Below are 27301 nucleotides of genomic sequence, written 5' to 3' on the forward strand. Positions count from 1 at the left end.
CTACTGAGGATGCTTGGAGAGAGGAAAACAAGGAAATACGTTTTTAGAGAAATGAGATGTCCTTTCTTCTGAAGCGTCACATGAACCGATGTGCGTTTCTGATGACGGCGGCGGCTGATCACAGCCAGATCAGCTGTCAGTCAGCTTGAACAGATGGAGCTACTTCTGATGGAGTTTGTGTCAGTGCACATGTGCATTGTGCTAATACTAATAGCCTAAAGGTGCACAGTTATCTCCTCCAGAACAGCTGTGTTTTCACCCCTGTAGCCTGTTACCTGTTTGACAAACACCTGCGCATCATTCTGTATTTATAGTGTGTATTGTGTCCTGCTCAGAGGCACAGGAACCATTTCTACTGGCAGAATGTGTTTATATCATTTATTAATCATTTGCAGCTGATTGTGAATTCATTTAATAACCCAGAATATGATTAGGGTGTCTTTTGAAAACTGGAAATGATCTATTATGCTAAATGTTTCAGGAAAAATGGAAATTATGTAACTCATATCAAACCCGACGCTTGGGAATTCTCAACCTCACGTGTCTGAATGGAAACGATGATAAATGATGTAAAATATAAATGTGTTTAAAATGTGTTTCTTGCTGACAGACAGACTCCCTCTGACTTTAATTTAATCCCGTCCATAATAAAAGTTAACGGGGGGAAATAACAGATCGTGAAAAGAAAAATCTTTCTAATAAATGAAGGAAGTTGTTTATGGTTCTTTTGTCGGTCAGGCCGACGGTTAACAGATTTTTAACTAGATGGTGAATCAGAAAACAAATAACATATAAGGAGTGATAGACTTGAGTTTAATCTGCGGTCTGTCTCCACTCAGTGATGTATCAGATCAGTCTGATCAGCCGCAGCGTCCCATCAATAGCTGATATACGATAAGGAAGCGTGTCGGACGGTAAAAGGCTCCTCAGAGATCCCTCCTCGCTCCTCGATCCTTGTTCCTCAGAAGCAGAAATAAGCGCTTTGAGACAGCCTGCAAGATGGCGGACCACAATGACCTCAAGGAGCGAGGAAAGATCAAATAAGGGACTTGGGATGTACCCGGCCCTCCTTTTGTTGTCCCCTGTTGTGCAGGAGAAGTTACACGTTCATCACCGGGTGTACTCTGACTAACCTGCACGGTTTAAACTGGTTGGGCGTGGTTTTCACTCCATCTCAGTTCATCACGGAGCATGCCAACTTGAATCAAAAGCATTATGCAACACTTCATAATTCAAACAAAAGAATAATAGCCTATGTCTACCCGCAGCATCATAAACTATACAAACACATGCTTCACATGGCTTGTCGTGGCTATTATTATATCTGCCAACATCTAAAAGCTGTGAAAAAGATGGAGTCACCTTGATCTTTGTACGTGCAAGATACCAACAAAACAGGGACCCACTTGTAAAAACACGGACTCGTGGGGCTACTTGTCAGGTCACCTTTAAAGCTCACCGCAGTGTCTCCGCTGTGTACGGAGTAGGTGGCACGTCGGTGCAGTGAAATGTAGTGCAGGCGTTTATCGGAGCAGATTTCTAATTAGCCATAATAATTGAGAACACCTGTGTGGGCGTGCAAGGTGTTAAAAGTACTTGTTAACTTCTTGAAATACTGTGAAAAACTTACGGTGACCTCAGGCTGCCAGCCAATGAAAATTTTACACAATTTTCAGCAGATCTGTCGAAGGGATGAATAAAGAATGAAAACAATATATTTCTTCAAGCGTAATAAGAGTTCAAAAACAGTGAGAGTGTGTGTGAGAGTCAGGCGTATGTCAGCTAGTACAGTGTTAACACACAAGAAAAGTATTGACCTCCAGCTATAAAAAGATGTGTCGATTAATTAGCGATGCAGCACACTCACACACTCGATCAGGTGCAGTCCCTGTAGCCACACTAGACACATATAGACTCCTGTTTATTCTTACAACTTTATATTTTGTTTATTTAGTCATCGCAAAACCTTGAAAAACAGAATATATGGAATATTGTACAAGGAAAGGATCGCTTTACTATTTTTCCAAGACTGTCTTATAACAATACTCACATATGAACATTGAAACAGTCATTCTTCCTTTCCACACTGGTCAAAAAATGTCTTTGTAACACAGTTTCAATGTAAGAGATAAGAGATCAAATCTGCAGACTTCGCTCTGTGTAAAAATACATTGTTCAGCTGAAGCTAATATTAGAGTTTGACAAATAAAGTGAGTATATTCTAAAGTTAGCAAAGATCCCTCTTTTTGTTTCCCTGAATAGCGTTTTCATACCGAGCTGCAGTGGAGTGATAATAACACAAAGTGGAATATTTGTACCGAAATGTACTAACCTTTTGAAAATACCCACTTTATTTATCCATCTCATACTGCTGCTGAAGCCTCACGTTAGCTGTGAGAATATATATATATTTTTTTTTACAGAGCAAGGACTCTTCAGGGCCATTATGGCAAGTAGCAGCAGCCAGAAACCATGTCAGTGTAAATATGGGCTCGTGAGTATTGTTTTAACTTGAAAAAAAGGTGAAACTGTCCTTTAAGTGATACTCATTAGGCACACAGACCACTCGAGGCACATTACTAGCACATATGGAAATGTTTGGCCATCCAAAACAGAGACTGAGACCAGCAGACTTCAGTTTTAGTAGTTTGACTATGTAAGCAAAGTTAAGAGGTTTTCTACCTATTTAGAGTATCAACGTGTTTACAGCTGCAAGAATGAGTCTGTTAATTGACTATTTTGATTATCGATTCATTGTCAAGTCATTCTTCAAGCAGAAATGCCAAAAATTCAATGGGACCACGTTGTCAAATGTGAGTCTTCTTAACCTTTATATCATAGTACATTGTCTATCTTTGGGTTTTGGACTGTTGGTCAGACGAAACGAGACATTTGAAGATGTCACCGTGGGGTCTGGGATACTAGGATGGACATTTTTCACTGTTTTCTGATGTGTTATAGATCGAACAATTAATCGGTCAATCGAGAAAATAAGCAGATCAGTTGACAGTGGACAATAATCGTTAGTTGCCGCCCCTAAACGTGTGAAGTGTTCATGCTCCCTCAGCTGCTTTCCTTGTTTAAAGACTGGTGACGTAGAGCTGTCAAAGATACCTGAGTGTTTTGTTTTATGTGAACATAAAATCCTGATCGGCTACCTTGAGTGACTCGCGTGACGTCATTTGGGATCGTGGCCAAAGTAAACCTCCGTCAGTAAACAGCTTCATGGTGTTACAGTCCACTTTGAGTCCTCTTAAAAAGGTCTTATGCATTTTCTCAGCAACTTTAAATTCACTTAGAGGCTAGCTGCTTCAGGCAGCTCGCCCAGGATTTTAAGATGCAGAGGAAAAACCCCCTGTGAGATTCAGCGATCCTAACGAGGTGATCAATAGAAACGTAAAGAGGTGGAAGCTATAGATGTTTTTGATTTTCTGTTAATCACCTCTTTAGCCAACCATTCACATAACATGCCTTTGGGTTTTGCTTTACAAGCTCATAAAGTCCAGTAGAAATCAGATTGTTCTTTTATAGGATCCTGAACAACTGAGTCAATATGAAGCACTCAGTCCTAAAGCCAGAAACTGAAAGGACAAAGTCCATGATGTCATACAAGTTACAAAACATTAAGCTACAACTTTAACAAGGATTGAAGGTTGATTTTTTTTGTGTGTGTGTGTGTGTGTGTGTGTGTGCTCAGAGAATAAGCGAGCTTTTGTCAGGGTGTTTGGATGAAAACACAGTGAATGGTGTTGGCATGTCCACAAAGTTTGAATCATTCACTATCAAAAGAGCAACTGTGGGATTGTGCACCAAAGAATGTTGGGTTTCCTTTTTTTTTATATATATATATATATATATAAACTTGTGGTTAAAGAGTTGCTTTATTTATTAATGTCGGTCTTTTTAATATTCACACAGAGAACCGTGACAGCTCTGTGACATTATGCCGCAGCTTCTTCTCGCAAAGCAATTGACATGGGTTTATATCTTGAGCCCGTGCTTATCCCCCACCTTTCTCCTCCTCGCTACTTCCTTTGACTTTTAAATATGCGAGGGAAAGAGGCCATCTATTTCGAGGCCATAATAATTTAGGAGGGGGGCTAATGTTTGCTGTGGCCTCGGGGGAGGCAGATTTAGATGGCCAATAGACTTGGCACGTTCAGACTGGTGCAGCTGAACCACACCACACCCACCCTCCTCTTTCTCTCTCTGCCTCTGTCTGTGTCTCTCTACCTCTCTGTCCTCTCTCTATTGAGTCAGTGGTTTGGGCTTGCCAGAGGCTAGTATAATGGTTCCCAGTGTCTGGAGAGATTAAAGGCCAGAGCTGCATTGTTCAAATGCCCCGAGATTAGTTTCCAAGGAGACGGGTTTCAGTTGCCATGAGAACATAGTGCCTGGCTTTATCCGAGCCGTTTTTTTTTTTTTTTTTTTTTTTTTTTTTTAAACAATTCCTATCTGTTTGCCTCTTTACTTTTATTTATATTGGCTAACTCGCTATTTGGGGTTTATGTGATTTTGTTTTTGATAGGAAGTTTCTTTTAAACTGTATCATGCGGTTCTGCCGTGGTACTATTCCTGCAGTGACTGTGGAAAGTTTGGGGCTTATCTCTGTCATCTTTAGTCGGTACCTCTTTTTCCCTGCACCATCTGTCGAGGAGAGAAAGTAAAGTGTAAAGGAATTCATATGACATCATGTGAGCCCTAATTAGCCCCAATTAACTAGTTACTGAATTCTGATGGATTTATTTTAGCCATGCTAGGGGCGTGACAGTCACTCCACCACTGTGGTCCAGACTGAAATATCTTCACAACAACTGGATGGATCGCCATGACGTTTCCTACTGACATTCATGGTCCCCAGAGGATAAATCCTAGTGATTTTAGTGATCCCCTGTCTTACTCTCTGGCGCCACCATGAAGTTGACAATCGTGGTCCGGTGTGAAATATGTCTCGACAGCTATTGAACGGATCACCGTGACATTTTGTACAGATATTCATGTCCCGCTCAGGATGAACTGTAATAACTTTGGTGATCCTTTATTTTCTTGTGCATTTATCTGGTCGAAATGTGTCCCGAACATAATTAAAGAACTAAATAATCTTTGGTTTATGACCAAATATCTGCAAAATGAATGAAGTGTTAGCATGCTAACATGCTAAGAATAATATGGTGAACATGGTAAACATTATACATGCTAAATAGGAGCATGTTAGCATGCTGATGCTAGTATTTAGCCTCACAGAGCTGCTAGTGTGACTCTCAGTCGTGTCAGTATATAAACTAAGCAAACGATGAGAAGATCCTATCCTCTCTGACTTCATTCATCTTGCAGCCTCCAGTATCCGATTGATGCTCTGAACGCAAGCTTGTCATTTGCTTAATGTCAAAGCAAATGATGTCAGCAGAAACCCGCTTTGAATGCAGCTCACTGCTGCATGTGTACGTAAGTGCATGCTCAAACGCATACAGGGTTCGTTTCTCTGTAGCCTTGTGGCTGCCTGCCTAAACTGTGTCTGTCTGGTCCCAGCAGAGGCATGGCTCAGATGAGGAAGCTGGCATGTGACGGCATCAGGACGAACTCCCGGGGCGAGCCGCAGGTTCCGCTGGTGTCAGCCAGACAGGAGATCCTCACCAGCCTGGTGTCTGCCCTCGACTCAGTGGTATGTCCCACCTCTAAAGTCATGCACTGTCATTTCATTTTTGGAAAATCTCATCCTGCGGTGTCAAGATGATTAACTCATCTTCAGTCAGTATCTTTTAAAGGAGACACTTCATGAAATAACATGTTAATAAACAACGATGTTGCATTTCTGAATCTGTTTTCCGGATGCTTATTTCTTATTTGTTTACTTGTGCATTTAATATCGGTTTTAACTCTTAACCTACACCTACACTCAGAGTTTCTGGTCATTACTTAGGAGTAAATGATACCTTTTTATATTTGTTTTGCAGTGCATGGCGATGTCTAAGCTCAACGCCGAGGTGGCGTGCGTCACTGTGCACGAAGACAGCGTGATCGCCGTCGGCACAGAGAAGGGCAGAGTGTTTCTCAACTCCAGGAGGGAAATCCAGACAGACTTCTACAAGTTTTGCCGTAAGTTCTGCTCTCCCGTGTGAAAGGGAATTGAGAGCAGTGGTTTCCATTATCTACTCTTGATAGAACATTGATCACTCTCATTATCGACGCAACTGAGGCAATTACATAAAATGCACTCGGCCCCCGCAGGATTATGTAGTTTTCGTGATTGCACAAATGCAAATTCAGCCAATAGCTTCAGTAACTGCAGCAGAGGTATCAGATTACCTCGACATAGAATATTTAAATCAACAAAGCGGTTGCAGTTCCGTACGTTTTGGTGTTTATCAGACAAATATCAGACACATTCCTTTGTCACATCTCATTTGACAAAACCATTTCTCTGATGCAAAATCACAAAACTCATTTACTTTGTGTTACTGTTTAAACAGAAGGCATGTCAGAGACTAACAGGCTAAATACTTGTATTCCTTATGAGAAAATATTCTAGTATACCTCATACCCAAATTGTAAGCTCTGCTATTCAGCCTTCATTTCCTTTAAATCAGGTAGTATGCAAGTTTGGAGGCTGAGTCATATTTCAGAAATCAGTGGAAGGACGTTAAGCCTCACCTGTTGACCTTGAAGTTAAAGCACATAATGTTCTCAGACTCCTCGTGTTTTTCGACTAATAACACCAATTTTCGGGGCTTTGACCTCCCATCGTGCAGTTTAATTTTATAAGGCCGAGTGTACAAGGTGAAATTAGTTTTTCCAGCCTGTTACAGGGAAGCCTATTGTTTTTTTTGGTTTCAGGCAGCTGGCCTTCACCTTCAACAAATGTGAAAGATTTGAAATGAATGGCATAATTTTTCCTACTTAATCACCAATAGTTGATTCAGACATATTCTAGGACAAACAAGTAATTAATTTCATGGTAACGTATTCATTACTTTTCAGAAAAGTTTCAATTTTCTCGTTTTTTTGGAACCTTCAACAACAACTAACCCTGTTGGGGAAAAACAAAATTTACTGTCTCCAAAATCCTATTGCATGTCATTTAGACCTGCGAGCATCTGAAATATTTCTATTCGTGTGTTATTTTTAATGTTACTGCAGTTTGCAGGACATGACTCTTGTCATTTGGCTTTAGGGGCGCCATGTCTGCAAAACCTGACCACAGCGAATGCCCATACCAAAGACCAGGAAGGCGATCTCAGCAAACTGAGTAAGGATGGTGAGCACGGGAAACCGAGAGCTCCGTCGGACGTTCAATCCAACATCTTTGTCCTGCGGAAGATGGTGGAGGAAGTCTTCACTGTACTTTACAGTAAGCAAACACCAAAAGCAATGTGTATAATCCTCATCATAACTATCACTCACATTATTCTCACCTCACTCAAGACTCAACGCTGCCTTTTTTGTAATAAACATTTTACATGAAGCAGAAATGAATCTTGATTATTTGTAGCAAAAATCCTCACACCGTCTCGTTGAATATGCAGGTGAGGCCGTGGGAAAGAGCAGCCTGGTCCCTGTGCCTTATGATTGGATCCAGAAGGACCCCGGCTGTGTCGTGGCCCACGGTTTGCCTGAAGGAGTCACCTTGAAGAAGCCCTCCGAGTACGACACCAAGACACTGATGAAGATTCTGGAGCAGAGCCACCGCATCCAGTTCATAGCAAAAAGGTGAGTCTGTGAGGTTATTTCCTGAACAATACACCACTGTTTGGGATAAGACACTACTCGTATCAGATTATGAAACCAGCTGCCAGCGTCTAATCACTACAAAATGTAGAAGAAGAATTCTGGCGTTTCAGTTTAGCTTCTAATGCCTGGCAGAGATTAATACTTGTGTACGGCTGGAAGCACGGAGCTGTCTTGGCATCTCGTTTTGTTTGTCATTGGTAGCAGACAGGCTGCAGTGTATTAGTGAGGAATAGACGGGGCCACGTCTCAGGTTACATCTTAGTCTCTGCAGAGCATGTTTGCATCATAACAGTAACTGTTAATATTTAACAGCATCTATTATAGAGGCTGGACTTGGACGGCGTCGTTTATTATTTCAACGACAGCGACGAAAGTAACAGAAAGCCTGTTAATAACACTGATCTGTAACAATAACAATAATAATTATAATGACACTAGAAAATACTGGTCAAGTCTGGCCAATATAAATGACTCCATAGAGGCCTAATTTGATGCCTCTTGCACAGAATCCAATGCCTGACGTAGATTTACAGATTTATATGAAGTAAAAACAGAGCCCTGGGCCGTCATCTCTTTCCTGTTAGTGTGTGTGTGCATTCCTGTGGTTCCAGTTCACCAGCGGTGTCTAATGAGATACCTGTCAGTCCTTGTGACTTCATGTTTACTTTATAAAAACAACGTAACAGGACGGAGTAAACACTAAATAATTTTGTGGGTGTTCAGAGCGAAAAACACCTTTGCCGTGTTGTTTCAGGTAGCAGAGAGATGATGAAACGCAATCCTAGAAATTCAATCTGATTGATAGATCTATAGATTTAAAGTCTTTGGAAAGTTGTCACGGTGACGATAATTTAACTTTTCATCACGATGAGTAAACTTTAGAAATAAGTGGTTAACACATGTCTCATATACTGTAGTTACAAAGGTCCCACTTCCCCCCCAATACATGATAACATGTACGCTCTCATCCAGGCAGTTATTCAGCCAAATGAATATAACTCAACCAGTCCAGAAATGTTTTAAGCGTACATATGTGTGAGTGCATATTAACACCTGGAATTTAATATTAAGAATGTGCATTTGCATGTATTCGATTGGTCGAAGCAGTGCTGGATGATGTTGCATTACGTTTTCTGGAGCCCTTCACATAATCAACATTTATTTGCAAAGTCCACTTACTCATCATCTTATAAACATAATAAACAGATGGCAGTTGAAATGTTATGTCATGTGGGTACAGTCTAGTGAGGACGTCGCTCTGACTGTACGGAGTTTGTGTGGAGAGTGTCGGTACGATTAAAATATACATTTTAAATCCAGCTGCTCGGGATCATCAGATTGTGCCACGAGACCGAGCACAATAGTTTCTTTTGACTGATACAAATCATTAAAACTTTATCGGCTCAGTCGTCGGCTGCCAAGAAAGCACTAAACATTCTGCATCTATTAAGTCATTACACTACTGAAGGGTTTTTTTCTGAGTTTTACTTTAGCCTATCCTGTTTCGGAGAGTTGTTTAAAGACTCTCTTATCTGTGTTCGCTCCATTAATAACAGCTGTCACATGCCTTTGCCCACAACAAAATGGGGTTTTCCTGTCTCACTGTGTTATGTAGCTGAATATGAATAGTTTGAAAATACATGCAACACTGTGGAACAGTTGTTAGGACGCATAATGAATCTGTGTTTGGTCTGTTGGCCACTTTCTTCTTTGGAAAAGCACAAACCCAGAGGCAACAAAACAGTAGGAGAGAAGGAAAAGCATTATAAGGAGTTCAAATAGCAAAGAAAATACCACAGAGACACATCGTCATCTCGTTTCATTTATAATTTATTTACTTTATTAAATGTTATCAAGTGAGTGTCATAACCAAGCAGATAAATTGTTCCAACTCACAAAGAGTCCCTTGATGTCAAGCAGTGGATTATATAACCCTCCAAAATGCTTTCTTGATTCTGATTTTATGTGTGTGTTTACAGGCCAGCAGAGGATTTGTCTCGAGAAGCCAAGTGCAGCACTGACGTCAATCACAACTCTTCCACTGCCATCATGACGCAGAGCAGCCACGGCCAAGGGAAGACCACCGCACCGGTAGTCACCCCATCCAGTCCCGCCACCTCCAGTAGCTCCGTTCTCTCAAACTTCCTGTACGGCATGCCCATGTCCTCCAAACCCCACCCGGATGGCAATCTGGATTTCAAACCCATGTCCCTCCTCAACCTGGGCAAGGACAGACTGGCCAACTGGACAGACAAGAGCACATCCGGCAAGGATTGCGCCAACAACGGTGAGGTGTACGGTAACAGATGTAGTTGGTAGCGACACGTATTAGCGACACAGCTTTACACCAGTGGATACTCGTTATTGTGAGAGCGGTCTGACACTCGACTGAGCACAAAAATAGCATTTTCTCAGCAGATATTGAGTGAATTTGAAATGGTTTTGACAAAACATGCACAATAATGATCATTATAGTAATGAAAAGTAAAAATCAATACGTCAGATTAAGTTATTCATCCTCTAATGTGTCTAGAAAGGTGGTAAATGTTCCCAGTAGGCTTTGAAGTCAGACCATTATACCACTCATTTCATTCAAAGCAGCACTTCACTCTTGTAGCACTTTGCTTTGTTATACTTATATCTCTAAAGGAATAATTTAACTCGCCAGTCAGGTGGACTTACTGCCTTATTGAAACCCTAGAGTTAATGAAGTAATTTAGGGAAGTGAGTGCTAAGCGAACACATCTGACTGCATGAATGAAAGTGAACCGAAGCGAATGTATTTATTTTGTCTCGCGTTTTCAGACGAGACAACGAGACTACCTGGTGAGCAGGGCCAGAGCCCTCCTGGCATCCACATCTCCAAGAGGCTGCTCTTCTCCATAGTGCACGAAAAGTCAGGTAAGGTTGAACGCACAGCCAGAAAGACGCAGGCTTTATTTTAAATGTGTAACACAGGCGTATCTGCATCGGTCATCATCAAGCTTTATGTCAATCTGCAGCACAGAAAGAAAAAAGGAAATGTTATGAAAGCAGAGTACATACGGAAAAGCACATTTAACAAAAACGGTCAACAAATCCTCTTGAATGAGACATTTTATTCCCCTATTCAAACTCATTCAAAGTAAGAGAAAGCAGCTTTAACAAAGATAAATCAATACATAAGTGGAAGAACCTTCAAATAAAAAGATAAAACTGTTTCACTGAACAATGTAACGTCCATAAACACGTTAGACCATGTTCTTGTGCTTATTCAACACATTATTTTTGAACATTTTCTTTGAACACAATGATTGTTTTTCCTCAAGTTTGTTCCATGAACAGAAAGCAAGAAATCTGTTTTTCAGTTCTTTTTCTTCCTCCTCTGGTTTTCTTTTATGATTATATCGACTCTCTCATTTCAAACTAGTTTTGAACAGTTTTTGGCAGTAACTTGTTGTGAGTTTTATACAATAATAGTGCAAATTTTATAGTCTGCAATATCATCAAATTTCTATATGTGTAATTTAAGAAACAGAGGGGTTCATCTGTTGGTCATTCTCAGGACTCTCTTCTGTAAAAATGAAAAATTGATCAGTATGAGTTAAAGTTAAACAGACTTTACTATAATTTATGAGTCAGATGTATTGACTTAGAGAACATTTTGTATTTTTTTACTTTGAAAATCAGCACCAAAGAGAAGCTTACTTCGAGATGTCAAAGATTTGAAGTTCCAATGTTCCTAATGTTTCCCTCAGATTTCCTCTAAAGTAGCTTCAAAGTTAGATTAAAGACCGCTGTGCTCAACTGACATTCACGCCTAGGTTGAGTAAAAGGCTCGGCTTCAAAGCGCCACTTTTCAATGACTGCAACATAATATCAAACAGAAATTTTTAGATATATTGTGCAAAACGTCTTTGTAATGTTTCCCTGTTATCTTGAAATAATAATCTGAAATCAGATTTTTTTTAAACTCTCAAATATCTAAATGGTTATCAAACAGTCTATACGTTTATATTCTAATGTAATGACTTAAATGTAATATAATAAATATCCCTGAGGAGGACTTCTGTGCATTTTTCTTGCTTGGATTTGCAGGCTCCTACAGTAGCCGAGCATTGTTTACTGAACTTAGGCTAAACTATACAAACCCTTAACCATTAAGGGGCTAAGCTACTAAGATGTGAAGAGTAATCCTATAAGAAGATTGCACTCATTTCCCAAGTTGATGCTGAGTAGATAGAGGAGATTAATTTCAGACCTTTAGCGCTACAATGAAATAAAGCTCATTTGAATGTCAAAGCTCTAATGAACTTAAATAAAAGAAGAAGGTCTCCATTTCATTGTACATAAGGCACTGATGGGAACTGTTTATTGTACTTGCGTCTCTGCAGAAAAATGGGACTCGTTCATTCGGGAAACCGAGGACATCAACACATTGAGAGAGTGCGTTCAGATCTTGTTCAACAGCAGATACGGTGAGGAAAACCTCTCTCTTTTATCACATACGGGGTGCGATTCAGAAAAGGTAACACTCTCTTTTCAAACCATTTTTCATGCACAGTCATGATTCTGTGTGAATCTGTGGATGATTATGGATTGGGGACAGTGCTTTGGTTTGATCCTCAGTGATACACAAGGCACATATTTGTAACCGCAGTATACTATTAATCCTTACAAAAAAAAGGTCCGAGGAAGAGCTCAACCAGAAGAAAAATGCAGCTGATTACAAGTTTATGTTTTTAGATATTTGTGTTCTTTTGCCACTTATTGGAAAGTATTCAAAGGAAGCTTGTAAGCATCCCAATGATTATCTATCAGCTATGGTATTGTAGATACTACACTACACTATCTGTCTACATGCAGTTTCTACAAATTGGAAAAAAACATTTCAGCATTATGGCTCATGGGATCTGTTTCCAGTACTGATAATTCTTTTAAACTTTTATTTCTCATTTAACTCAGATTAACTTATATAAACCTTGGGTGTGTATTGCCCACTGGAGGCTGTTTTTCCAAGCTAATGTTTGTGAAGTAGCAAATGCGTCAAATAGAATAAACGTTACATTGTTACATCGAGTTAAAGTGAATATTTTAGTGATAAAACCCGGTTGCTCACTGTTTTCTACCTCCAGCTGAGGCCCTTGGTCTAGATCACATGGTGCCTGTCCCCTACCGCAAAATAGCCTGCGACCCGGGGGCCGTGGAGATCATCGGCATCCCCGACCAGATCCCCTTCAAGAGACCCTGCACTTACGGAGTTCCCAAGCTCAAACGCATCCTGGACGAACGCCACGGGATCCGCTTCATAGTCAAACGGTAAACGACGCTTTGAAACGAAAATGACATCGTTAGCGTGAAAAATACTATTTTAGGCAGACATTAAATCTTTGGAATTAATTCATAGCTTCAGACTGATGTAATTGATATGAGGCTAGATTTTCAAGGAAACACATCAATGTATTAAAGTCTAGTTTAGTCACTGAGTGCAGATCATAGTTTACCCATCATCCAGATCCGCTCTGAAACTTGTCTTTAGATAAGATTTTTTAATAAGAAGCTATCAGCTGAGCCAGCCTATACCATCTGTCTGTTAAATGTCTGTTTGCTTCAGCACACTATGTCCCGCTGACTGGCAAACCATTTCCATTCATGTCCCAAATGACTTTTCCTTGCCAGCATATTGCGCTAACGGCTGCTCTTCCATCTATTTATTTAAGCTAATTTAAATGAGCCACCATGCCTTGTTTGAGATAACACATCTTTTTAACGAATCCTGCAGGCAGCTCATTAGTGTTAATACAATTAGGAAAGATTGAAAATGTGATTAATTCAGAATTACATCACATTCCCATTGTCATTGAGGGATGTTCCAGATGCAGGCCTTGATGTTCTTTTTTAGCATGTTCTTTGTTGACAGACTATGTTAATTTTTAAACCGTTCAAGTGTGGGCGTTACTGTATGTAAAACCATACTGATCCTTATTGCTAATGGTTGTTTAATTTTGCTGAAACCAAATTTTTGGTCTAATTTAAAGCTGCAGTCTTGTTATTAATTATGCCAAGACTGTATCAGATGTATTAACTGTCAAATAAGATTTCCATGTTGACTGTTTTTAAGCTAGTAGAGCTGATGATGTCAGTTGTTTGCTTTGTCTGTTAGCTCAACAGTCCAACATGCTAGTCCAGAGTGAAATAGCTTCATAGATAAATATATGGATTATATTTGGTACACATATTCACAGTCACCAAAGGACTTTAGAATTTATTTATCCAACAAGATATGTAATTTCTTTTAAACCAAATTCCCATTAGCTGCAACTGCATTTTAGCTTAAAGCTAACATAGAGCACTAGCATGCCTAGCAAGTTAGCACGCTAATACATTTACACTCCCAAAGGACAAGGGTGGCGTTAATTATTGTCTTATTGTCAACAAATCCCATCAAAAGACCAAACCCATGTCTTTTAATACTGTATAGCACCAAGCTCGTTGGTTCCTACTGAAGATCTTTAAATACGGGTCACAAATTTAGTTTCCATTTGAAAAAAAAAAGGCTCAACAATTTCCCAAAACAGCTGTAGCTTTTTAGCAAACATTACTCAAACAGGAGTAAAACGTGCATTTGTCTGGGGCTATTTTAAAGTTACAGATTAATATTCATCTGGTGTGCCAGTGAGTATTTACAGCAGCAGGACAGTGTATGGGGAATTGACTCAGTGACCATGTTTAATGCTAATGAGGGAACGTGTCAGCCAGTGCAACAGTGTGGTTCATTGATGTGTTTTTAATATATTTTTGGACCACAATGAACCTCCGAGGCACAGAGGAATAAGATATATCAGGCTTTGAATACACAGACTGTTCTTTTTATTCGCGTTTATTTGTTTGCTTTGGATTTTTTCATGGGATTTGTTGACAATGAGGGGAAAAAAAACATAGAATCCGATAATTATAAGCATGTTAAAATGTACTCTACCCTGAGACTGTACAGCTTTTTAGGTAACATTTTCTTCCTCCACTATCAGATTAAACTTTAATTCGCCTCAGGGGGACTCACAGTCTGCACAGCAATGCAACATCCTCTGTCCTTATACCATGGTTTTACCCCAGTAGTGGTAAATTACTGATAACAGCAACGTTGTTTCTCAATTTGCTGTTTTGTGGTTATGAGCGCTGTGTAATAGCTGAAGATTATTAGTGTTGTTGCAGCAATGACCCCAAAAATATAGAATTAGGTCATTTGTCTTTAATAAATGAGGTAGTGAATTAACAGAAGCCTTCTTCAGTAGTTTGAGGTTTCATTAACTCTATTTCAAACCGTCTTACAAATAGATGTAAATAAACAAGGCTTAAAGAAACAGTTGTCTCTAAAGATTAATTACGATCGCCACTGAAGAGGAACGTCCCGGTGGCAGACGGAGAAGTAGCGTGTGCCGGAGGGAGGGAGGGAGGAAGCAGTCCAGAAGTATCTAATTGACATCCACACAGTTATTTTTAGTCGTAGGAATTCAATGATAACGAAGGAATGACTCTATTACTTGATTGTTTGACTGAGGCCGATTGTTTAAAGAGGAGTTAATATCCTTAAAGAGCTCTTAATGATGTTTTCCTCCACATGTACAGTGTTTGCATCATGATTTCTGCCTTGAGAGCTAAAATGGTCTTTGAATTCAGTGACTAATGGCCTATTTTCCCCTTTTTTTTTAATTCCAGAATGTTTGATGAAAGGATTTTCACTGGTAAGAGTGTGATTAATTTTGTTTTGTTTTAATACCGTTCTCTCATGCATATGAGCTGTGAAGTGGCCTCGCTAATAAGAAGCTGCTGTTCTTTCTCTCTTTATGACTTCTCACACCAGGAATAATATCTCATATGTTATATATATATATATATATATATCTACATACATTGAGTATTTTATCTTATAAATACTGTAGCACTTTGAGTTTAACTATGAATGAAAAGTGCCGTACAAATTAAATGTATTATTATTATTATTATTATTATTATTATTATTATTATTATTTGCTATGTTTGCCAGGGGTGCAGAGATGAATCTATCTAACATGTCTACAATAGTTAACCTGCCTTTTCTAGCATGACTGTTATACTTTTTATCTTTACAATCTGAATTCAGCATGTACAGTAGATTATATAATAAGTAGCAATAAACTGAAGTATTATCTGTAAAGCGAAAACAAAGCATAAAAAATGCTTTTTCCAGTGTATTAGGTACGCCTAGCTAAAACTAATGCAGTCTAATAAAACAGCCCTGCAGTACATACTACTTTTATGAAGATTATGTTCATGTTCAAGCTCTTTTAGAAAGGAATTAGTGATATTTAGTATATATTCATCGATATATATGTTTATGTTTGCATGGTTTTGTGTTCTTATACTGGTTTGCTGTAAAAAATAATTTGTGGGACAGTAAAGATCTGAAATGAACTGGGTTGGACAAAATATTAGAAACATCTCACATTATAATGTAATACAAATCTGCAGCAGCACACACTACATCCTACAAAACGGCCATCAAGTTCAATCAACATCTCTCTAAAAGGCCTCTACATAAATATCAATATCAAAATTCTCACAATGTGACTGCTGCCACAAGCCATATCTACAAACTAACCAATCGGAGATGACACAGAAAACGCTGGTCGATGCCAATATTGTAAACACTCATAGTCATATACAAAAAACAGCTTTCTGCATTTTCTAAACATGAGATGGACGGGTGATGTGTCGATAATGTGTCTGTATTTTATTTTCTGTTGACATAAAAAAAAGTGCAACAATTTACCAAGCGTTCATCTCACAATTTAACGTGCATTAAAACTGATATTATACAGTCTGACACAGATTGCAACCAAGATTTAATTAGATCCATCTCACACAGTGTGACATGCAATGAACCTGTAATATTGTTATCACACAGTTTTTAGGGATGTTAAAATAGTTTTAACAATGATTGATTATACCTCGGGCTGTATTGGACTGCCTTACTTTAGCTAGATGGAACTGATGGCATCTGAGAGCATGAGGCAATAATTGTTTATGATAATCAATCTTTTCAAAAGGAACTTTAGGTTAAATGTAATTACTTTTGTAGGAGTCCATGCGTGCTTAGTGTGGAACTATAGCCAAGCTTTTAGCTGTATAGTGTTTGTCAGAATCTTTACAATTAATTACAATAACCGACTAACAGAAAACCGCTCTGTCAAGACTTTATTTATATATTTACGCCCCACAGATGTTCTTCGCTAATGGGATGCGGTGTTTGTTTATCTTCTGTGCCTTGTTTTGTTGAAGCTGCTGGCAAGATTGCAAGAGAGGAGGGCAAGCATGACCTGGGCTCCACGCCTGAAGACAGCTTCCCTGACAATCTGAGCATCCCGCCCACCACGGCCGAGCTGGTCAGCAATCCTCACAGCAGCAGGTCAGAACACATCCCACACAGAAATTTAGCATTACCTCACAGACTGTGATTCATAATTTGGAAATATGAGATAGCTACATGCAGCCGAGTTGTATTATATTTATTTATAACCGGCATTATTCATGACCAAATTAAACAGTTTAAATATACTGCTTTACAGAATTTATCATTTAAATTGCTACAGTGATACTAGCTGTGAAAAGCATAATTCTGATTTGACCTAATTATAGATGCTTTCCCCTGTAGTAAGCCTATTGTTTGTCTTTGGTGGAGAACAGTACAATGTCTATGCAATAGATTAGTTCATATGACAAGGATGCATTTATAGAAAATTATCTTCACCTTAAAACTTAAGACAGTAGCCTGTCGGTGCTTGTTTTACTTGTTTAGTCAAATGAAGCAAAATAAAAGAGGGCAGCTGACCTAAAACATGCCAGAAAAAACAGATTCCACTTGAACTCAGTGTATTTTTTCAGAAGCTGTATTGTAATTTCTTACCCGCCCGTGTTTCCTTTCCTGATTTTACAGATCAACAAGTGCATGCGTGAGTCCCTTGGCTGACTGCGAAGCAGGTATGTGCAAATAAAAGCGTTGCTGCATCATAGTAAACTTTTTATTATGGTATTTTCTGCCTGAAGTAACAAAAGATTCAAGCTCTGAGTATCAGATGAAGGTTTTAAAGCAATGCTTAGCAGTCGTTGGAAGTCTTTTAAAGATTGAAATTGAAGACACTTCCCATCGTGTTTTGCAGTCCAGTCAGTGCAAACACTTTCTATCACCTACTTAAATCTGTTTAACACAAGCATAAAACACAGTGCGACACGCTGATGGGAACTCAGGCAGAATTAACTATTCAATCCCCCCAGGTCCTTCAGGAGATTGCATTCCTTTGAAAAGGATTAAAACCGAGCCTCCGGATGGGGAGATTATTCAAGTCACAGTGCCAGGTAAGTGAGCACACGCACGGCAACCATTAGCAGATAAACACAATATCCAGGGATGCCATGTTCATACATTGTCACTGTTTATATCACAGGTCTGTGATGCAGTGTCACATGATGTAAGACTATTAGACCTCCTGTTCATCCATTGCTGTCCGTTCCTCAGGCTACACCATCTAACTTTGCTTAATCATATTGTTCGGTAACCAAAAACTACACACTGTGATAGCAGTAAACTGAACAATGTACAATCATGTTTACCAACCTAGAGAGGAAAAAATGAATCGCTAGTGAGTTCCTTTATCTGCTTGGAGGGTCTGCTCGATGCCTTTGAGAAGAAAGTTTGGTCTTTGCTATTAAATTTCGATTTGTGGGTCACATAACCGCAGCGTCTGTGGTTAGATTCTGGTCACTGCCCTTTGTTGCATGTCTTACCCCTCTCTCCACCCGTTTCCTGTCTCTCTTTGCACTTTCAGCTGTCGAATGACGGCAAAGATGCAGGAAAAAAAACTTCGTCCTCCTTTCTAGCAGTGGTGATACCTGACACCCAATTTATTTTGAACTGCAATTAGCAAGAATAGGATACAGTCCAAGATGCTTCCCATTGCAAAATCTAAAAAAGCGATTTCTCATTATGATGGCCCAATCTGTAATTGGCTCATTACTGCCCCCCTGTGGCCAATTGGTAAAAAAATAAATAAAAACCTGCGTTTTGTAGCAATTACAATACCAGAGCCATTAAATGTGAGCCATTTTATAATGGTATTAATTTATAATTGCTCTTTGTTCATGCTTTAAGGGAAGAATATTTTTTCGTTCATGTATGGCAACCAATGACGTCAGGTACATTGCGATTAGTTCTGGTAATCACAGTCCAGAACCAACTAATCCAGAATGAAGCGAAGAAGACGCCACATTCAAAAACATACTTGTTCAGGCCTTTTAACTAAAATGTATAAATTGTAACTTTTATAATTTACTGGAAGTGTGAAACTGTATGTTTCACTTTGGCAAGATTTAAGACTTTAAGGATGAGAACTAACTGATTGGTTTGGCAAATGAATGTTTGCAGAGCACAGCTGCTTCCCTAAACTCAAACAAAGCTAGTCTTGGCTTTGTCTAAAACTTATGTCATTAGTGATACAGGAAATACCACCAGAAACATCTAAACCAATACAGAAAATATCAGCAACCTGATAGTAAAACCTGTAAACATTTGTGTCTCCAGATGCTGGTACCAGTGGGGAGGAGCCCAGCGAGTCTGTGGCTGAGCCTGTCGCGGCAGCAGCGTGTCCCGCCACAGCCTCGCCCTCTGCCCCCTCCGCTCCCTCGGCTCCCCACCACCCGATGGAAAACCACGCAGGTAACCTCAGCCCCGTCAGCCCCCTACCTCCATTTCATCTACCTCCTTCTCACTGCAGCTCCTGGAATGCCAGCTCCACCCACCACCACCCCACAGCCACCCCGGTGCCACCCAGCGCCCACCACCGCCACCTAACACTTTGTCCGTTTTTCAGGGAGCTAAATAAGCTGCCACACGTATGAAACCGCTTTTCTCAGATACTTTATCCTCCACTCTCCCACTTCCCTACAACCAAACCTTAAGAATCTCCACTCCCCAACTCTGACCCACTGTAGCTTCCCCCCCCCCCCCCCCCCCAAGTCTTACAAAGACTAGCTCTCATCTGTGAAAGGTGCCATGTATCAGCTGCAGCAATTCGACTGAATCTGTCGTTTTGAGTCTCTTATTCTTGTGTGTAAACTGAAAATTCAGACTGATGCATCGTGCACATTTCCAGATTTTGAGTTATACTGTCCTCTAGTCCTGCTGCCCAGAACAATTAGAGTTAGTCACTGTCTTAGAGAAACCAAACCGTTCCTCAAAAATCCCACTGAGACTCCCACAAATCCTACCTCCATCTAACACTGAACTGTCCATAGACTGAAACAACTCTCACCTTTTAAACCATAGGTGACTAGAGTAAGGATACCAAGAACATTTGCGTAGACTACACTCTCTCTGAAAACTTCACTGGCCTCATTTATCAAATGACTCATTAAAAATGGTTTACAGTCATTTTTTTTTGTAATTAAGCTTTGTAGAAGACTGGAAAAGACGCTAATTTTTTATGGGCTAAAAAGCTTATTTAAGGAAGCTCTTGCACTGACTAGTAATGTTACGGAGTTAATTAAAAGAACTCTTGGCAAAAAAAAAAAAGAAATGCATGAAATTAATTTAAATCATAAGTGAGGCCGTTTTTTTTTTTTTTACATTTGAAGGAAGTACTGTAACAATACTACAGAGAATGGAAAGTCTACTCAATGTGATCTTGGGCTTAGCATACAATGCTTTCAGGAGGCGTTTTGTTTTATTTTGTTGATTTGATTGTGCTTTGTTTAAGTTTTCTTTTCTTTCACAAATGACCTCTAAAGGAAAGAATATGAAGGTAAGTGCAGCAAATGTCAATGTCAATAATTTAGTATTATTTGCCGTTACAAGCTCTTTGATACATTTGTTGGTATTCTGACTTGTTTGTTGTAAAATAAGTACATTTGTAAAGTAAACTACATATGAGATTTTAGAGAACTATAAGTGCTGAATACTCCATCATGCCTCTTGTTTCACACGTAAGTACGGCTGCAGTGTGGGATGATGTGGACTGCCCAGCTGTCCAAATTAAATACATTTCAGTAACTCTGTATGTGTAGATGATTGTACATGTGAGGATGTCCCACTCAAGCAGACAGCCTTTCCAGACAACAGAATAAATGGAGTCTTGTCATTTCCATTTTACTGCCCAGTGGCTCCTAATTCAGACATTTCTTTTGTTTCTTGCATGACTTAACATTGACGTGATGCCACAAAACAAAGATTATCTTACATGGATTATTTCTCCACTAAAAGCCCTGAGAATCATTAAATGTATAAACATGGAAATTTGTAATTCTACTCTGGCGCATTTATGTATTAGGATTACCTAAAAGTATGCCCCAGTACATGATCAAATGTGCAAGCTAGAGGCTGTTACAAGCTTTGTAACAGTGCTGCAATGAAATAAAAACATAGATTGGGGACAAAAAAATCATCGCACGATATTTTATTTCCTACTGTAGCCTATTGTGACATTTTATTTGAACACCACTGGGCAGACTTGAATGTCTGTGAGATATTTATGTGGTTTTGAAATGGGTCACGGCTCACCAGTTTTCATCAGGATTTATGGTGATTTTCAGGTCTGAATAAATATTTCAAACAATAATTGTCATCAAGTGTGAGCTGTGAAAGTCTCTGAACATCTACATAGTCTTTTTCAAGCATTTTAACGTCAGAATATTACCAATATATACTAACTTTGTCAAGTTTATAATGTTCAATTCTTGCATTATTTTGCAATAAGACAAGGTGATATGGTTGAAGTTAATATCACAATTTCAATAAGAATATTATATACAGTATTACAATAAAGAAGTTATCAGCAAACTCACATATAAAATGTTCAAAATGATATTCAGTGCAACTGTATTCCACTGTCACATCACAAAAAAATCAATTCAACTCAATTAAACTTAAATTTTAAAATTAATTTTTGTTATTTTTTCAATACAATTTGCTTTGAATCATTTACTCGATCAACTTTTGTAAAACCAAACAGCAACGTGATATGATCATATTGTCACCAAGGACGACAGATGACACTATAGATTAACTGCAGCCCTGTAGCGTTAACATGCTCCTGTTATTTTGTCCATCTCCTTCATATACAGGGAGCTTTGAAATAAACTGTTTAAGCTTTACAAATGTAATAATTACTGCAAAACTATGTTGGGAGTGCTGCAGTCAACATAGGACCACAGTATTATCTTTAGTCTTACGCTGAGTCTTGAACACAGTAAACTGTAAACCATTAACAACTCAGGCTTTGTCTTTTACCTTTTTACTTGAATAACACCGCGTATCACATCTTTGTATTCTTTTGTTGTATAAATGTTAGAAAGCAGCTGTGTGGTTTCCCTTCCTCATGTTCTTCTTGATTCTTACAGCTGAAGCTTTGTCACCGAACGCTGCCCCTCAGAGCATCAGAAGATCCTCTGAAGGTAAAGAGGCCTCTGATACGAATGATTTATTTAAGATGTTCTGCTAAATCCAGTGCATTTTGCTTTTTCTATCACTCTGTGCAACTTATTATCTTGTTGGAAAGGCAGACTGGAATATGAAAAACTGCTGCAAACATTTGACCCAGACAGTCTCCTAGGCAACACACTTCCATCCTCCACCTATAGACCTAGCTACATAAAAACTTCTTTATATATCCCACATAAAGGTCTTTATATGTCCCACATGAAGGTCTTTATATGTCCCACATGAAGGTCTTTATATGTCCCACATGAAGGTCTTTATGTCCCACATGAAGATCTTTATATGTCCCACATGAAGGTCTTTATATGTCCCACATGAAGATCTTTATATGTCCCACATGAAGGTCTTTATATGTCCCACATGAAGGACTTTATGTCCCACATGAAGGTCTTTATGTCCCAAATGAAGGTCTTTATATGTCCCACATGAAGGTCTTTATGTCCCACATGAAGGTCTTTATATGTCCCACATGAAGGTCTTTATATGTCCCACATGAAGATCTTTATATGTCCCACATGAAGGTCTTTATATGTCCCACATGAAGATCTTTATATGTCCCACATGAAGATCTTTATATGTCCCACATGAAGGTCTTTATATGTCCCACATGAAGGTCTTTATGTCCCACATGAAGGTCTTTATATGTCCCACATGAAGGTCTTTATGTCCCACATGAAGGTCTTTATATGTCCCACATGAAGATCTTTATATGTCCCACATGAAGGTCTTTATATGTCCCACATGAAGATCTTTATATGTCCCACATGAAGGTCTTTATATGTCCCACATGAAGATCTTTATATGTCCCACATGAAGGTCTTTATATGTCCCACATGAAGGTCTTTATGTCCCACATGAAGGTCTTTATATGTCCCACATGAAGGTTATTTTCATTGCCTTGCATATGAGGTGATGAATTTTACATTAAATCGGGTTTTCTTTTACCTCTAAGTTTCAGAATTTAGTTACAGAGAGATCATAGATAATGAAAAAATGATATCATTTGGATTTTCTTAAATCTTGCCGTTTACTATGAAGTCAGCTTGTGCTTATGACAGTTTTACAACTGATATTGTTTACTTGAGATGCAGCGCACTTACTTTGTGGCTTTTACATCTACTTTCAGAAATATTTTCTACTTTGTTTTTCAACTCCATTTTTGCACCTTCACCATTCTTCTCTCCTACATCTATTTGTTATGGTCTCTGGTGATTAATATACCGCACAGTCAGTTTGTCATGACCAGTTCCGCGTAGGGCAGGTGGAATTTATCAAAATAAAGTTGGCGAGGGGGAGAAATAGTAATGTTCACAGGTGGGAAGTCTCCCTCTAACCTAGCTGCCCCCGTGTAATAATTCTCTTCCGATGTTGTAAATGTTTTGTCGTTTTCGTTTGTTTGACTTCAGCAGGGAGTCTGGTGGAGGACATTGGTGAGATGATTCTTCAGCTCCGGAGACAAGTTGAAAGCCTTTTCAGCATTAAATACGGTGAGCTACCTGTAGCGGCAGAGCTTAACCCTCATTCGCACGAGGACAGGACGAAATGTCAAGCCCATTTATTTTGCTCCTCTACATGTACACACCATTTATCCAATGTACAGCTGGGGAAAAGTTTCAAGCTTTTAAAGTCCATTTGAATATTAATATTGTAACATTAAAGTTTTTTAATAATTGAACATAGCAGAATTAGTCTGCTCAGTGTGGGGCCAAAATGTAGGGCATGAAAAAGATTAATCTGTATTTCACGTCACAGGAGTTAAATTGAGAAGGCACCAAGCATTAGTGTTTTTGCCTGCTCTAATTACTGTGTGAAGGAAGCGGCTCATGAGCGACATCAAACTACTGTAGCAGTGAACAGTTGTGCCTGTGCACAAGTATTAGTCCCTAACTAAATAAGACGGCAGCCGAATAATGTTTTTTTTTTTAAGTTATCTGCTTGTATTAGCAAGCTGGTACCTTTTATGTAAACAAAATCACTGTATTGTAAGTTTTTGTTTGGATGTTGACTTTGATTAGTGACCTTGCTCGTCTCTAATATAAAATATGATTGTACTTTTAAAAGCCAGGATACTATAAATGGACATGAGGGATGAGAGGGGTGAGGGCTCTGCTGAAGTCCTGATAGTATTGGTATAATGTTTACTGGTAACCAATGAAAACAGATAAAAGTCATATTTTACCTAAAGGATAATTACGATTTATTACAATTTGGGTCTTATTTTCTTAGTTTTGGCCATCGTTTCCATCGGTTATAATAACATTGTACTCAACGAAGTAACTGCTGAGATCTAGTTGCTACAAATAAGTCAAATAGGGCAAAAAACAGTAAAATTTAACGTGAGAGCAGCTAAAGTGTAGGTAATAATCCCTCTTTTCACAAGAAAACTGTTAGGGTAATAATTTTACCATTAGCTTTTACTTTCTCATCTTTTTTTATGTTGTCATGTCCTTAGATCTGAGCAATTGACTTTATTCAGTACAATATTATTACTGACATGAATGGTAACCAAACCTGTCAGAACAAGATCCAAATTGTAATAAACTGGAATTATTCTTAAATAACATATCATCACAGATCATATTTGGACACATTCAGTGTAATAACCATCTCCTCGTCCTCAGCTGATGCTCTGGGCCTCCCTGAACCAGGCAAGGTACCCTACTCCAAGTTCCAGATGTATCCAGAGGATCTGTACGTCACCGGGCTGCCAGAGGGAATCTCCCTCCGAAGGCCCAACTGTTTCGGAGCGGCCAAGTTGCGCAAGATCCTGGCTGCTAGCAGTCAGATCCAGTTTGTCATCAAAAGGTGAAAGCACATAAAGGAGGTGTTAAAGTTTACTGTACATCATTTCACATGCTCATTAACTCCTTTATTATTACTTTGTTATCCAGTACTTTCATATTATGTTTAGAGATGAATTCACTTCTGCTCTGTAAATACTGTAGTAATACTTATTGTTTGTCTCCAGGCCTGAGCTGTTGACTGAGCAAGTAAAACAAGAGATGCCTTCCATCCCCGTCTGTGATGCAGGTATGTCCGAGATGTTTCGCATGTATCCATAATGTATTTTAGAGCTGCAACAATTAATGAATTAATGAATAAATTTCATGAATTAATGAAAGGTTACCCGCGGGGTGCCTCAAGGCTCTGTACTGGGACCCAAACAGTTTATACTGTATATAAATGACATCTGTAAGGTGTCTGAATTATTAAAGTTTGTATTATTTGCAGATGATACCGATATATTTTGCTCTGGGAAACACATGAAACAATTTTTTGGGAGTAATCAAAAGAGAAATGAAAATTTTAAAGAAATGGTTTGACATTAATAACTTATTAAATCAATTCTACTCTTAAAATCACAATCAATGATGAAGAGTGTATGAGAGGAAATTCTTGGGAGTGATAATAGATGATAAACACATAGTTCTCTCAGAGTTCCATACATTACTTACTGTGTGCAGGTATGAAGAGACACATATAAAACCAACACAAATCCAATTTTCATACTACAGGATTAAACTATAAGAATTGTACATCAAACGGATTATTATGAACCAATCAATGCACTATTCATTAACTCCCATGTTTTACAATTCAGTGATCTGATTGACTTTAAAACTGCAAATTATGTACAAAATAAAAAATAACTTCCTGACAGAGAGAGTCATTATGGACAAATATAAAGAAGAGATGTATAACTGTTAAAAGGGTTAATTTATGGTATAACTGTGACAGGGAATTAAGTGTGTAGTACAAAACAACATCAAAAATAACAAATATAAAACTGAGGTATGAACATGATGGTGAATGAAATGTTTGATTTTATAATTTGGGACTATTGTTTTGTATTGTTTGTTTTTCATATGAGGTAAAAAGGGTCAGCATAAAAAGCTAAAGCTTTAGCCTGCACCTTTTCAGTCAATAATGTTTCTTTCTTTCTGTCTTTGATATAATTTATAACTTATCTATGAATATATTCATTATTTTGTAACACTGTTAAAATAAGGACTGAATAAAAAAAGAAAAGCAAAAATTAACATTTGCTGGTTGCAGCTTCTCAATTGTGAGGATTTCTTTGGATTTTGGAACATTGATCAGACACTTGAAGTCGCCACCATGGGGTCTTAGAAATTATAACACGCGTATTCACTATTTTATGACATTTTATAGACAAAACAATATAATTGAGTAAAATTAATCGATAATAAAAATAATCGTTTAGTATTTAAATGTAAATAACTGAAGAAAATGTCTGCTTCTGTATGTATTTTTCCCTTTAAGCAAGATGAATAATTTAGTTAAAATTCAGCCCGTACATTAAGGCTTTGTTCAGCGAATAAAGCACAAATAACATCAGGAAGTCATGTTTTTCACGCTGTGCAATAAATGGGATGTTTACCTTAAAGCGTCTTTGTGCTTGAATATGTAATTTTGCGTCCCATTATCTTGCCTACATGAGGCATTTGTGATTTAGATAATACAAGTTAGATTGTGACCGATTTACTAACAAGTTTCAATAGCAACCCTGCTGAAGTGTTGTTCTGCATAAAAGATCACAAAGAGTTTGAGTGTTTGTAACGGCTGCTGTTATAGCCGTCATGATGCTTTGTGGGTCTGAGCTGTGAATCTCAGTGGATTCCTGCTTGTAGTTTCTTGCTCTTTCTGAAGGTTTGAACCAATTTTTCTTCTTGTTGGAGGTCAAGAAACTGAATTTATTGCCTTCGCTGTATCTGAATTTATGTTTTCTTGAACAGTAACATCATTTAATATTCTGCACATGAGCAAGTTTTTCATTCTACTGGACACGCAGCGTACTGTACATTTCAGAAAGACCTAATCCTTTAGCCATTCCACATATTCAAATATTTAAAGCTTTGAAGCCAAAGTAGTATCTTTGCATTCAGCAGGGAGGCTGTATGCAGAAAAGCCACCATCTGGAAGCTCATAATGCAGGTTTAAGATGCTATTTGCACTGTCCTCTGCATGCTTGAAATTATGAGGTCGAATCCAGTTCATGCACTATTTTTAAAACAGCTCTTATAAAGGAAAAATAAAGTCCTTGCAGGG

At 38.6% G+C, this 27301-nt stretch overlaps 1 protein-coding gene across 5 annotated transcripts in view; it reads left to right on the top strand.

Annotated features, from left to right (window-relative positions):
- The window catches only part of gtf2ird1 (GTF2I repeat domain containing 1), a 37488-nt gene that overhangs the window by 2447 nt on the left and 7740 nt on the right, over positions 1 to 27301 (top strand). The window contains exons 1-18 of one of the 5 annotated variants that reach the window (XM_044371520.1): positions 5330 to 5445; positions 5530 to 5662; positions 5955 to 6096; positions 7172 to 7348; positions 7524 to 7707; positions 9708 to 10015; positions 10534 to 10629; positions 12102 to 12185; positions 12843 to 13026; positions 15424 to 15449; positions 17026 to 17152; positions 17681 to 17724; positions 18019 to 18099; positions 19322 to 19456; positions 22135 to 22188; positions 23638 to 23718; positions 24853 to 25036; positions 25200 to 25261. In XM_044371520.1, coding sequence (XP_044227455.1) covers positions 5438 to 5445; positions 5530 to 5662; positions 5955 to 6096; positions 7172 to 7348; positions 7524 to 7707; positions 9708 to 10015; positions 10534 to 10629; positions 12102 to 12185; positions 12843 to 13026; positions 15424 to 15449; positions 17026 to 17152; positions 17681 to 17724; positions 18019 to 18099; positions 19322 to 19456; positions 22135 to 22188; positions 23638 to 23718; positions 24853 to 25036; positions 25200 to 25261 — 2110 coding nt within the window. In that variant the 5' untranslated portion in view covers positions 5330 to 5437. Of the gene's footprint in view, positions 1 to 5329; positions 5446 to 5529; positions 5663 to 5954; positions 6097 to 7171; positions 7349 to 7523; positions 7708 to 9707; positions 10016 to 10533; positions 10630 to 12101; positions 12186 to 12842; positions 13027 to 15423; positions 15450 to 17025; positions 17153 to 17680; positions 17725 to 18018; positions 18100 to 19321; positions 19457 to 22134; positions 22189 to 23637; positions 23719 to 24852; positions 25037 to 25199; positions 25262 to 27301 lie in introns of those variants that run through there. The other 4 variants (XM_044371522.1, XM_044371521.1, XM_044371523.1 and 1 more) reach the window with 4 other exon arrangements.

The sequence above is a fragment of the Thunnus albacares genome, chromosome 13, assembly GCF_914725855.1.
Source record: "Thunnus albacares chromosome 13, fThuAlb1.1, whole genome shotgun sequence".
NCBI classification, from domain to species: Eukaryota; Metazoa; Chordata; class Actinopteri; order Scombriformes; family Scombridae; genus Thunnus; species Thunnus albacares.